General features: G+C 30.9%; 2 protein-coding genes across 2 annotated transcripts; one reads left to right on the top strand and one right to left on the bottom strand.

Moving 5' to 3' along the window:
• The first annotated feature begins 2,955 nt into the window (after positions 1-2,955).
• On the top strand, positions 2,956-3,425 carry LOC139907156 (cuticle protein 7-like). The gene has a single exon (XM_071893335.1). The coding sequence runs from the start codon at positions 3,011-3,013 to the stop codon at positions 3,377-3,379; it is 369 nt and encodes a 122-aa protein (XP_071749436.1). The 5' UTR covers positions 2,956-3,010; the 3' UTR covers positions 3,380-3,425.
• Positions 3,426-8,647: 5,222 nt separating this feature from the next.
• Positions 8,648-9,211, bottom strand: LOC121129362 (cuticle protein 7). Its single transcript, XM_040725083.2, has one exon. The coding sequence runs from the start codon at positions 9,161-9,163 to the stop codon at positions 8,768-8,770; it is 396 nt and encodes a 131-aa protein (XP_040581017.1). The 5' UTR covers positions 9,164-9,211; the 3' UTR covers positions 8,648-8,767.
• Positions 9,212-14,637: the final 5,426 nt, after the last annotated feature.

The following is a 14,637-nucleotide window of genomic DNA, read 5'->3' as shown; positions in this document are numbered from 1 at the left end:
CCTGAATGCCATAAAGGAGTTAATGAAAACCTCATTGGACAATTTGTCCCATACAGCCACAATGAAAGACTTCAGTGAGTCCACATTTGGATGTGAGGTTCTATTGGGTTTCCTCTCCAAAGTGCCCCATTTGGAAAAGTTCAGTGTGGGCCAAATCTCATTGGACCAGAATCGAGCCATGTTATTTGCGCAGAAATAATGGCTATATATAAAAATTCCAATAAAGTGGTCAATGTTCATTTTAGCTGCATTTACATTGCCAGGTGAAATGATTTAGGTTATTTTGATTATTAAAAAATTCATTACAAAACAAGCTGATAATTTATACATAAATTAATAAATATAAAAGATTTAGGATGATTGTGTTATATTTCTTGATCATTTTCAAATATTTTAGTGGTTTTTTTTTTTTTTTAATAAAAAGGAACATTTTGAAACCTTTGGAGTTCTACATTTAAAAAAAATATCTTAAGAACTTCTTTATAACTAAAAAAATGTTTTGGGGGATGATAATATTGGTTGATTAAAAAAAAATTACAATTTTTAAACTACAATACCCCAGAACATATTTTGAGGATGGCAAGGGCTACAGTAAAAATCAAATTTTGCTAAAAATATTATGTTTAAATTTAAGATAAGGTTAGAGTTTGTGGAATCCCGGAATTCAGGTACATAATATAATGTTCACTGACTCTATAACATGAAAATCAGCATTGCAATAATTATATTATTATGTGGCGTTGGCAGGACTCCTTCTGAAAGTTAAAGATGATATCATTCCAGGCACTCTTCTAAATGTTCCACAAATCATTTTTACTTGTGGGTCCATTTTGAGCAGAATACTCACCTGGAACATTCCTTTCGACTTATGCAAGAACATATTTTTAAAAGGAGGAAAGTGAAGTACACATAATGTTAGTTAAATTAGATAGCTATAACCTAATTTTTTTTGGGTCTTTTTTAATATTATATATATATATATTATACAAAATGCATCATACATACAAGATCAAAATTTGGGATTCTATATTTAATAAAAAATATCACAAAACATTATTCTTTAAAATTACTTCCCAAAGACTCAGTTTGGATTAGAAAAGTACCTTAACTTGTCCGTCTATAAAATAAATGTAATAAATAAACATAAAAATCTAAAAAGTCAGAGTTCTAAAAGAGGGCATTTTTATTCAAGATCCATATAATTACTTGTGTACTATATAGGTCGTTTTTTTTAATTTTATTAAAATTATTGATCTCAGCATATTTTTAATAAACTAAACTGTAAAACGACTTCCTATTTCCTAAAGTTACGTCGTATTCCCAGGAATGTACAAACTTTCTTGTTGTACGTATCCTCACAATTAGTTGTAAGATATGGGATTCCACTTACCAATTGGTAGTATTGCCGCTTTATAATTGCTGATAGCCAAGCCCGATTTCTTATCAAACTTCTTTTATGGCATCTCCAGAGAATTTTTATTATTCTAGTAAGTTGTTTTTCCCGATTTAACCTCCACCATTAGAGGCACATCATCAACATAAATATAACTTATTTTTCCACTTGAACCTACTTAAATATCAAATCTACCATATTTACTTATGATCATCCTACTGAGTCCTTCAATTGCCGCAACAAAAAGTTAAAGAGAAACCGGGTATCCCTGTTGGCAACTTCTTTCAAATCAATGGATTTACTCTAGCACCCACCTTTTTACATATTGAATCTCTTTCATAAAGTAGAGTGTTAATTGGATTATAAAACTTTTTACAAAACATATTCTGAACGGTCTTCATAATTAAAATATTCTAGAATGAGTCAAATGCTTTAAAAAATCAATGGCTTTCCCAATGGCAATCCCACAAAATATCAGTAATTATTATGACATGAAAAAAAACCTTTTGATATCCTCTGTACTTCATACTAAAAAATGGGCTGTATTTGTTTACCTTTATCTTCCACAATATTTATATTTAATAAATTAAGCACTATTATGGACCTCCAACGGCTGATGTCTATTAAGTTAACTTCTTTTTTTGAATAATTGTAATTGTTACCTTAGAAAACGCTTTTTGGAAGACGACCGTGCTTCTCTATGGATTTTCTATTTGACGCTAAACGCGGCCAAAAATTACTTTGTCAATTATTCCATCAAACCTACATTTTGATAGTAATTAAAGTTATTCTCAATATAATTTCCAATATTGTCATTTGAGAAGTTTGTGCCATGTGTTTCCTTGAACAAAGAAAGTTGTTTCTATCTTCTCATTCATTCATTCAACTTTTTAAAAATAAATCAAACATATTAAACTCCAACGTTTACTCCTTTAAAATTTTCAAGCTTTGACTACAAATGCTACTTTATATCCACTTTTAGATCAACAACAATAGCGAGGGATAAGGATTTCGGTCATGATAAATAATAATAACATGAAAAAAAGTTATCTCTCTCTCTATCTCTTGGATCATACGCGTTGATAAAAAATAATCTGGATGTTGTATAATCAATTAAGACCTATGTTGACAGTTTCTATATTTAGCGTTATTTTTTAACTATATATTTATAATAAAAGTTATAGTTATTTTATATACTATTACTTAAAGTCGTTAGTTTTGAAAATAACTTGAATTAACTAATGTTATTTTTCAATGAAATTGGGTGAAAAATTAGTATTCTGAAACAATTTTGAAAATTAAATTGATATTGCTCATTGTCTTTGGTCCCAAAAGTTATATTTCCTTAATGAGGTCTTTATTATTATTGTGTGCAATAGTATCAATGAACATTCAATGTAACAATGTTAGAACAATGAATATAAATTACGTTGCATCTTAAAAACTATGTAGTAATTAACATTAGAAGAAGAAGAAATACCAGTTCCATGCTGAGATTAATCAAATCAATCGATTGAGTATGCATGTAAAATGGGAACCACTATAAAACTAGGTGTTTTATAACAAATTACCATCATTTTGAAATAGGCGTTACACCCATTCACATCTACACCAAAAATGTATTCAAAAGCCATTCTTATTTTCGCCCTCGTTGCATGTGCATTTGGAGACCAACCTCCAGCAGGCTATGGTGCTCCTGCCCCTCCCCCACCTCCTCCACCGCCACCTGCTCCTATTCCACCATATGCCTACAACTACGCTGTTCTTGATGCCGAATCTGGAAACGACTTCAGTGCCGAAGAAGAAGCTAAGGATGGAGCAATTGCTGGTCAATACAAGGTCTTGCGTGCTGATGGGAAAATCATGACTGTTTCCTACACTGTTGAAGGAGACAGTGGTTTTGTTGCTGACGTTGTGACTGAGCTTCCTCCACCTCCTCCTCCAGCATATGGTGCCCCTCCAGCTCCATTGCCTTCATATACTTAAATTCCTTATGACTACATTATTTATATTAGCAAAATCGATTGATAGAGTTAAAATAAAGAAAACACAAATCATATCTTAATTGTAATTTATAGACTAAATTTAGATGTATTGTTAAACTTTGGTTAAATAAACTATTATGTACATAATTGTTTTGTTGTTCATTTATTTATGAAATGAAAAGCTTACATATATTCTAAAATCTATGTTTCATGGTATTGTAAAGAAATGGTTATATTAAAGGTGGATCAAATATATAATATACACAATATATTAACTATTATATTCAAAAACGATTTCAAACTATAAAGTTCCAAATAGCTATAGGTTATTGCATACAAATAATTACCCCTCAGAAGAGAGAGGATTAGTGATAAATAATTAACTTAATTTTTTATTTTGTTAAAATGTCCGAGTTAAATTAATTAAAGAAAATGACCCCAGTTCAATGATTATTATAGGGCTTTAGATACCAAATCCCATTGGCATATTATAAGGACCCTTAAAGAAATAGGATTTTGTTGGATACCAATACGAATGGTAGGATATATGTTAATTTTTAGAAGGAATATCATAGGTTTTGTAATAAATAAAACTTGATATGTATCTGGGAGAGGATGCAAACAATTTGCCTTCGAATAAGAACAGATCTTCTAATACAAGATATTAAAGGATTTATAAAAATAATGCTACAAAATCTAACCCTTGAACAGCAAATTTAGTTTATGAGATGATGTGACTGCAATGTTTGTCCGGAAAATAGATGATATAATGTTTGCTGCAATAAGGTTTTTTAATCGTATCAAAATCTTTGGACCAAAGCCAAAAAATATTCATACACCAGTTGTCCCATTTTGAATGTATTTTACATCCCTGACTTTTTAGGACATTAAAAATAGTTGTTGGATATGCCAATGTGTGCTATTTCAAAGGGTTACAAATTGAAGGGGAATCAAAACCCTCGTTGATTTATTTCAGAACCCATGTTTAAAATCTCCCAAAGGATGGTTAAGGTATAGATACCTTTCTGATAATGTATAAGTTTTTTTTATTGACTCAATGGAGGTAAACGGATTAGATATAACCGTATTATTAATTGATTCGATATATCTTCAACTACTTCAAATTCAACTTTAAAAAATTTGATGTTTTTACCGTACTATTATATAAGTAACAAGTTTTCTCATCTTTTAATCTGCCAATGTTGCTCCTGAGGATAATATTAACAACTATATTTTTTAATCAACACAAGTTAGAATTCCTGTCTTCAAGTCTTTTAATATTTCGTAAGTCAATGAATAATATCCATGTTTTTTCTTTTAATTTTAATTTTTGGAAGATAAAAAAACTGTATTAGATTTTTTTTTAGAAGAGACTACATTTTAAAGAATAATCGTTTTTGGGGAAAAGATAATTTTAATTATTTTTTTATATTTAAACATTTAATTTTATTTGTACAAAACGATATAATGTGCGTGCTTCAAATGTATTAGTTAAAGGGGTCCCCTCCTAAACAAACGGTTATTATGTGTTGTGATCAACAGAAAAACAAATCTAGATATGTTCTTAAAAACATATTAATATAGTTATATAATTTTATACCATGAAACTAAATGAAAAAAGTTCCCTAAGTCACTCAACACAAAGTCTGAGCCAGTTTTGAACATGTTTGGTTTTTATTTCGCTCCTCTCAATAACCCATTTTCAAAATTAATTAAATTTGGTAGTACCTGTCAAAAAATCTTTTAGTTGTTGCATTTTATGTGAGAAAGTAAGAACACTGTGGTTATGTTGGTCAAGGTACTTAGTAGGAAGTAGGAGAGATTTGGAAAGTTGTCATTCTTGACTCAAAGGTATCAACAACTTAGTTAAACTTTATCAGTCGATTTTGCTGATGGAAATAATATTGTCTAAAGGAATTTAAGTATAAGAAGGTAATGAAGCTAGACGGGCACCATATGATGGATTAGGAGGAGGTTGGGCTGGAGCACCATAGCCTACCGGAGGTTGTACTCCAAATGCACATGCATTACGGCAATAATAATATTGGCTTTTGAATACATTTTTGATGTAGATGTAAATAGGTCTAACACATATCGAGTAGTCAGTTAAAATCTGTACACTTTGAATTCTAAAATTCAAAAAAATATAACTTATTAATTAACAATAGAACTTCAACAAAATTAATACTATAAATTGAAATGTCTATGAGCTCTCTAAATCATTAATGTAGCTGTCCTTAGCCTTATGGTGGTTTTCAGGTGGCGGCAGAAGGCATGGAATCTGCTGCAGATGTGGCCCTCTGCCACGGTGTCCCAGTACTGGCTGACATTAGCTTTGAAGGCCTCGGTGTTTGGATGACAAACACTGCAAGTCTTCCCCTCGACATGCACTCAAAGGATGTGGTTGAGAGGTCTGGCATCACGGCTGTAATGGGTAGGGCAAAATGTCAAAAAAAGAGTTCAAACGAACTTAAAAGACTCTTTCAAAAGAGCCTTTATAATAGAGGATATGGTTTTTTTTCATTGCAGGGGTCAATTGTGGACTCTCCTCCCTCACAAGGGTCTTAAACCCCATTTTTTTTTATTGCTTTCCAAACATTCTTTTTTGAAACCCCGATATCTCTTGCATGGCCCCTAATGGACTTGAGGGAATTGACCTGGGCTGTTTTATTTAACTCATTCGGGCCCAGTTTGGCCTTTTTGATAGATCCCTTCTTCTTCTCAAACGTTACAGACTTGCTTACGACGTAGACGGTGGTATGTTCAACAAATATAACATTTAACCCAAGCAACTTATTTGAAAGAATGTTACTATCATCTAAATATACCTACAAAACTATATCGGATATACAATATAGAATATAGAGCATATGATCCAAAAGTATTTACGCTTGAAGTCTAACAGTATACACTGTATTATTGCCACCATTTATTGGAGAAATAACTTAATCAAAAATTCTTTGTCAAACAAAAATGGGAGGGTCTTAAAAATTGGGATGATTGTCGTTTATTTTCAACCCACCACCTCAGAATATCATGGAATCTTATACTAATGAATAATTTTATTTGCAAACTACAAATATAAATAAAATATGATTCAATAAATATTTTTTATCACTCAGAATCTAGACAGAGGTGCATCAATTGTTATGGGCTCTCCAGTAGACTGGAGATCTTAGGCTTTAAGAAGGATGCAAAAACAGTCTTTTACTTCCTATATCGAATGACTTCATCTTCTCTCTACACTAATAAATCAGGGGTGGGAATAAATACTGCCCTTTCTGTTCCTATTTATTTCGGTACTGTGATTAATGATCATAGTAGAGGAGATAGTACAAAATGGAACTATAGAATCAAAAAGGATGAGTATTAGTGGCGTCAAATAACCCAGAAAAAAACAAAATAGAAAACATGATATAAAAAATACAGTCAGTTATGTACGAGGCAAGTACTAATACAAATGGATGGTGAAAATTTTCAAAAAATCAATATCCAAGATGGACAGTTTTGATGAAAGTGGAATACTGGTTAAATATTTATATAGAAAATGAATATTGAAATTGGTGTTTTGAACTTTTTTTAAATTTCTATATAGTTTTCTAAATTGTGATTCTATGAACATTTTTATTAGTTAAGGTATTGTTGGATGGTTTAATTAGTGCTTTTGTAATCTGTATCATACGAGAATAAATTAGGGTAAAAAAAAAAAAAAATGTTTTTATGCAACATGAGCGTTGTTATCTTATATTAGTTTGTTAACAAAGCGACAAAGAGTGATGCCTTCTTGTGGAAATATGTGAAATTTTTTAAAGAACGAAAATCACCTACTGAGAAGGCTCTTTGTATAAAATAATAATTTTTTATAAATAGTAGACTGCATTTAATTCATAATTTGTCCTATGCATAAATTTTTTCTGAAATTGTAAAATGAAAGAACTCCGTATCTTGGGAACAAATAATTGGATTGCAAAAATAGAATATTTGTGGCTTGAAAACCATTTAATCAGGTAATTTAAATAAATTTTTTACAGTTAGATTCACGATACCTCCCAACTACAGTTACCTTTGTATCCAGCGATATTGCAACCATTAATGGGTCTTGTTTATTAGCTGAAATTTAAATAAGCTCATAACCAAACTTACTGGAAAAAAACGTCAAAATTATCAAACTATACAAACAAAGTATACCGTGTATACAATTTAAAAATATAAAACACTTATCCGTATCTTTCAAAAAAGTGGTAAAGAAATAATATGATGGTGGTAGTCTGGGAGTTGATAAGAGGATATAAAGGAGTTGGTATGATTGACTAATTTGACTAGCTATGACCAAGACCAGACCAAAATCATGAAAAAACAGTCTCGAGAGCAGTTTTAAGACAAAGAATGGTCTCAAAAACCACAGACCCATTACATGATATGTAATTTTGTACAAATTGATCGGATCACATTTTTTTTTTTTTGCTATTTTTGTTGCGATATAGCGATAAACAGATCAGTACCGATTATGATACTACGATCAGTGGTATAATATCACCATAATTCAATTGATCGCCGATCAGAAAAAACTTCGAACTTATTACTCTACAAAAAAGGTAATATTCTAAAGAAACGTATTACTTTCAAATACAAGTAACTAGTAATATGAAATATATTAATTTAACTGTTCTGTACATTACCTTGTGATAACACGATTTAATCCATAAAACAATCTAAAAAATGGCCAGGGTTATACTAAGAGTTTAAAAAATTGTCCAGCAATTCATCCTCATTAGATTGGTAAGCTGTCTAATCTTACAAAAAAGTTGAACTTTCTCAAAAAGTAATTTCTTTAAACCCATATAATAGCTGAATGTACATAAGAGGTTACAGGAGCGTCAATAGGGGGTGAGCTGGAGGTGCTGTAGTCCCCCATCCCAAATAAAGAATATATATAATCCTGCAAACATCCTCTGATTGAGAGAGGGAAATATATCGAAAGTAAAGTATAATCTTTATGTGTTGTTAAAATCGGGAGATTAATCCACGCTAGAGGATCAAGAAAGAATTTGAGTCCATTACATTTTACCGAGTTCTAAGAATTCAACATCCGTATTATATGTATTGATACTGTTTCTAAATTAAGTTTTTAATAAGGTATAAAAAAGACCCTGCACTAAAATACTTCAAACAATCCAAGTTTGTTTACATATGTATAGACAATTATCCAAAGGATGAAAGTTATTATTTTTCTGAAATAACAGAAACTGAATCCTTATAAACATATCTATAATTTTTTTGAACATTTTATTTAACAAAAATACATGAGTAAATCACAACAAAAGATATTACTCCATTGATGGACGGATTCTGAGTAATTGATTTTTTGATGACAGAAGGAATTTAATAATTAAGCATAAGAAGGCAATGGAGCTGGAGGAGCACCATAGGCTGGAGGAGGTGGTGGAAGTTCAGTCACAACCTCTGCAACAAATCCATTGTCTCCTTCAACAGTGTAGGTGACAGTCATGATTTTGCCATCAGCACGCAAGACCTTGTATTGGCCAGCGACAGCTCCATCCTTAGCCTCTTCTTCAGCACTAAAGTCGTTTCCAGATTCGGCATCAAGAACAGCGTAGTTGTAAGCATATGGTGGGATGGGTGCAGGTGGTGGTGGAGGAGGTGGAGCAGGTGCACCATAGCTTGGTGGAGGAGGAGGTGGGGGAGGGGCTCCATATCCTGCTGGAGGCTTGTCTCCATAGGTACAAGCAATGACAGCGCAAAGAAGGACTAATTTTCCGTACATTTTGATGTTGATTATTTGTTCTTCAGTTGTAGACTGATACTTATTTTTTTCCATTCCTCCCTTTTATATTGATCTGGCTATTGTAGCGTATATGAACATACATGTACTGGTTTGAATACTTGAAGAAAGAATAGCATTAGTTATTCTTGTTTGCCTATTTCTTTATGTTTTTAATATATATTTCTACTGATATATCTCATAAATTTAGTTCAAAATTATTCATAAATAAATCACCAGGCGCTTTTGAGTAAATCAAAATTAGATTTTATTAACTATGTATAAAAAAATGGTATTTTTATAAAATAAGAAGAAATTTTGTTCTTTTTATCTAATTTCCTTTTTATAAAACTAAAAAGGAACAAAAAATATAAACTTTTAGTAATAAATGACCAATTTAAATGTCGTTTGGAGAGATGGATATAAAACATAATAGACATAATAGAATTAAATGATTTTAATGAAACATGCAAATTAAATAGTTTGAAAGATAATTCAATTCTGAAAGATGCTCATTAATTTTAAAGAATTAACATCATTATTTCGTAAATTATGAAACTTTCTTCATAATCAATAAATGAAGATTAACAAAAAAGTTGAACAAAACTAAAATTAGTATTAAAGGGTTATTTGTAAGATAATAATTGAATTTGCAATATAGGAAGATGGTTTGACTCAGATTAATTTCCTCAAAGTGTTAGCGGCCTTGGCTTATCAAGTTAAAAAGAATTTTGATACACAATGTTCTAAACATTAAATGTCATTCCCTTGTTTCTCAGCTGGTAGCAAGAATCACAGATTGAATAATTTCTATAGAATCGAGCTCCAGATGATCTCATCCTGTAATCTGTACATTTTTACATTTCCATCCATTTTTTTGTAAAACAAAGACAGTGAGCAGAAGAAAATGAGCATGAAAAGCACCATCACACACATCACATAAAATATATCAATGTTCTTGATTACTTGGTCGACAATTTTGACTCCATTTGCATTTTTGACATTACCAACCACCAGTAGCAGCAGTAATAAAAAAAGTAAAAAAGTTGTATTATTGAAAGCTACATTTAATGACGTTCATTTATTCTTAAAGAAATATGTTTCCCGTGATAACTTCGGCCACGCGGAGCTGGAAGCTTTGGCCGGCCTTGGTGATTTCGTGCGGATCCAGCTTGCCATTTTACGCGTAATGGACTTCTTCAAGCCCTCCACCTACGAATGATATTTGGCACAGTCTTCATACTAGACCCTCCCAAAAGATAGAAATCTCATGGGTCTTCAAATCTTCTTGGATTGTGTGGCCAAAGTTATCAAGAGAGGCGAATTTCATTATGAACAATTGAATTCCATCAAATGTAGATTTCAAATAATTCAAAATTTATGGTTCTACCACATCTAGTTCGATAGTTATAAGCGCTAGAATATTTTCCGCATTTGTCTAGACCACTCTTTACATTTCAAGTGGAATTGTTTTTTATAATTGTTGATGTTGTTCAAGATCAATTTTTAATTTTTTCCACTCTTTTTTTCAATTTTGAAATTGGTAACTTAAAAAACTAAACTCTTGCCAGTAGAATAAGCAATAAACATATATCTCCCTAGCTACTATTTATTTCGTTATACTAATCCAGACTCCATTTATCTTTGAGAAAAGGAACTAGCAAAAGCTTGCGAGGCAACAATGGTCTTCATTTTATCAGGTGTACTCCTCAATTAAGAAGAAGAAAAGGTTCAGAGTGTAATCTAAAGGCACAATATGTGTTTTCCAGATGCAACAATGAGGTACATCCACATTGTTTCTATCATTATCACAAATAATAGGAATTACAATAATAATCACAATATTTTTTCTTTGAAATTTTGTTCATGCATATACAAAATGAATATATAATTCTCTTATTTGGGTCATAAATAGATAAACAATATTCCCTAATTTTAGATTGGCCTTGAGTTTCAAGTTTACTTGCAGAGAGAGAGAAATTGGAATAATGAATAGGAGATCAGTGTATTTCTTTCTTTTAATTTTATAAATGCTTTTAACTAGTTTATTAAAACTTCATGAAAGCTGATCTGCTCCACTTCCAAAGTTATATCAAATTGTCAGGATTAACATGTAAGTTTCGTTTTTTTTTCATAAAGGCAAATATATTTTCTACAACTCTTAACATTGATTTCAGAAAAAAACTATTTTTAGCGCATTATCCAAATTTAACGAATGGATAAAACGTAATAAAAACCAATAAAAAAAAGATAATAAAAGTTGTAAAAAGAATAAAGTGTTAACCGTGTGATCAAAGAAAACAGAATAAAGTATTAGCCGTGTGATCAAAGGAAAGAAGACAAATGGAGTAATTAAGCGTAGACAAAACTAATACTATAACCTCACTTTGAATGATGAACTCTGGCCTACTTTTATTGTAAGTTTTATAAATGCATCATAAAATAATAACATATCCGGTGAAATATACTTACCAGATAATAAAAGTTATGAAGTACGAGATTAAAGCAAAAAAATATTAATGGATAGTCGCTGCCAATCCAAAGGTTAGAGATGGATTTAACATCAAGAGACAATAATCTCATCGGTGATCCATATAATAAATTGTGCAAAGTCTTCTGCTACATCAGAGCTCTTGGTGTTTTTAACAAAGGCGGAGGGACGATGGATTTTACAATAGTGGAAGATCCGATACAGAAAAATTATTGTTTATGAACATATCTTTTCTAGAAACGGTTCGATATCCTTTCTAGGGTCTATCAGTACTTGTTTTTTAAGTTCGACATTGATGATTGAACAAACAAATGGGTCAAGTACTTTTTGTAAAATAAAAGGGTTCAATGTTCTCAACAAGGGTTGTAAAATCTTATTTACGTCAACAAAAGGATGCCCCAAAGGAGAAATTTTATCTCCATTCATGTGGAACCGTGCTTTTCAGCATTTAATTCTACCTAAGTCTAGAATAAAATTGACTATTGGACTTGTGGAGGATATAGCCCTGATAATAACTGGGATAGATCACTCAGCAATGGATTATATTATGTAAAATAGGTGAATGAAATAAGTAGGTGTTTGGATAAGATTTGTCTTATGTTTGCTAAAAATAAATAAAATGCAGGCTATTCACCGGGTGTCAAAAAGTGGATACAAAAATACTGTATACAAATGGTAAAATGATAGAATGTGTAAGCCGATACATGTATCTTGATTTAGTCAGCCTCTGAAAATGGAATGGGAAAGTGCATTTGGATTACACCATCAGGAAGGCAAAAAGTCTTTATTTTATACTAGTAAAATGATTGCAGTAGGCTTTATGACCAATATATGTTAGATAAATACGTAAAACCTATGTCGAATCGTTTTTGACTTACGGAGCAGGAATATGGGCATTGTTAATAATATGAAATAAGATTCAGTTTGAGAAGAAAAAACAGTTAAACAATTTTGTTTTGTTTTGTAGTGTAATAAAATCTACTCCCTTTAGATCTATGGAAGTCTTGATTTATGTAGAACCTATACAACAAAGCATAAAAGGACGAGCAATAGCAACCCATAGGAGAAAAGAAGAAGTTATTCGAATAATCTGAAATTCTACAAGTAAAGAAAAAGGGGCTTGGCTAATGAAGGAAGAGTTGAAATCAATGTTAAATATTTTTATAACACCAATAAAGAGAAAAATTAATATAATTTTTTACTTGTTAAATATAAGCAAGTAGGAACAATTAATTCAAATTTTTTCAACATTTATACAGATGCTCAAAATCGATTTGGTTTATGAAATATGACGGTACTTGTATTTTGGAAAACTGTGGTAACATACAGTTACCCAAACTGAACTGGAGGTTTTTTTGAGGCATTATGTGCTCTCCATCATTTGAAAAAGTTAGTTCCTATGGCCATCAAAATATTTTTTTGCCATTACAATTCTTAAGAGAATCTAGTTATAGATCAAGAATGCACTCAATAAACATTGAATGAGGGAAGTCCTTTTCATGGTGATTTGATTATAGTTGTTAGTTTGTCTATGAATGACGCATGAACCACACCCATGCTTTTCGTGACGTATAAGCTCTGGAGTACATAATGTTGCCCTCCTTACTTTAATGAACAAATACCTGTAATTGTTTTCTTTTTTCTTGTTTCCTTCTTTTTAAATGTTTGATGGGTAGACATGGGGTATCCCCTTTTCTATGTCTGGTTATTATAAGAACCGCGCCCAGGCGTAGTTGTTGTAAATTCCCTTCCTCGTATGCATTTGATTTGTGTTCTTTAATTACTGCATTTATGTGTTATTTTTTTGTAAATATATTATTTTTCATATTAAAGGTTATCTTTAGGGATTATCACGGGAATGTTAAACATAGTGCATTTAAAAAAAAAATTGTAGGAATTTTCTTATTTATAATCTTCTTCTGTGCAAAAATATATCTTCATATTGTCCGTACATATTGGAATAAATCATTCGGCTTATAAAGACGTGGGAGACATATATATACTAGTAAAGGATAACTGAAGAAGAGCGTAATATAAGGGAATAGAAACAAAGAATGAAGGTAGAGGAAAGGAGACAGAGAGGGATGTAGAAAAATACAGAGGGAGAAAAGAAGTTTGGAGATATAGAGAGAGGTAGAGAGATATAGAATGAGATAAGGAAAATAAGGTCTGATTTTGATCAAAAATTGGCGATAATTGGCAATACAAATACAGTTGAGACCAAAAATATTCGTAACCTTTCAATATTTGCCAAATCTATTTTGAAAATTGTTTTTAATTTTATTTTTAGGAATGTATTTAATAATAAGTACATCAATATAACATTTTTTAGAAAGGGAATTAAAAGGAATTTACCCTTTTCCATTTTTATTATATTATTTAGACCTCAAAAAAATTATTGTTTTATTTTGCCTTTCAATAATACTATAGCATTTTCCCACTGAAGCCATATGGAATAATTATCATTTCCTTTGATATGTTCCCAATGATACCATATGGCATCATTAAAAAAAAATTGTTCCTTTCTTAATCATATTTTTTTATCAAAAGGAACGCATTTGCACCCTCATTTCTTTAAATTGCAAAAAAAAAGGATTTTATTGGCACCGTACTGGGCATCTTGCAAATCCATGGATGATTGAGTTTTAAAAATGCTATTATATACTTACAGTGCTATTTGAAGTAAATACAGCCCGTCCAAATTTGGAACTGATCCGTAAATTTATTATCTCCTTTGACAAAAATGAGAAACTCCATCATTACTTTTTCCCATGATTGAAGCAAGAAGATCAAGAAGATGTTAAACAAATTTATAAGAATAAATTTTGAATTTGTAGATCATAATCTTTACAAGATATTTGCCTATGCCTAGAAGGTATTTCAGAATCAAAAAAATATTCTATTTGAGATTCAACTTCATTATTTCTAAAATTATATAATACTTGGCCATGAGTTTAAACTTTTAACCATTTGTTCCAAACTAATT

This window comes from Lepeophtheirus salmonis, chromosome 14, assembly GCF_016086655.4.
Source record: "Lepeophtheirus salmonis chromosome 14, UVic_Lsal_1.4, whole genome shotgun sequence".
NCBI lineage: Eukaryota > Metazoa > Arthropoda > Copepoda > Siphonostomatoida > Caligidae > Lepeophtheirus > Lepeophtheirus salmonis.
The sequence above is the reverse complement of the archived record's forward strand: the minus strand, read 5'-3'. Positions and strand labels throughout refer to the sequence as shown.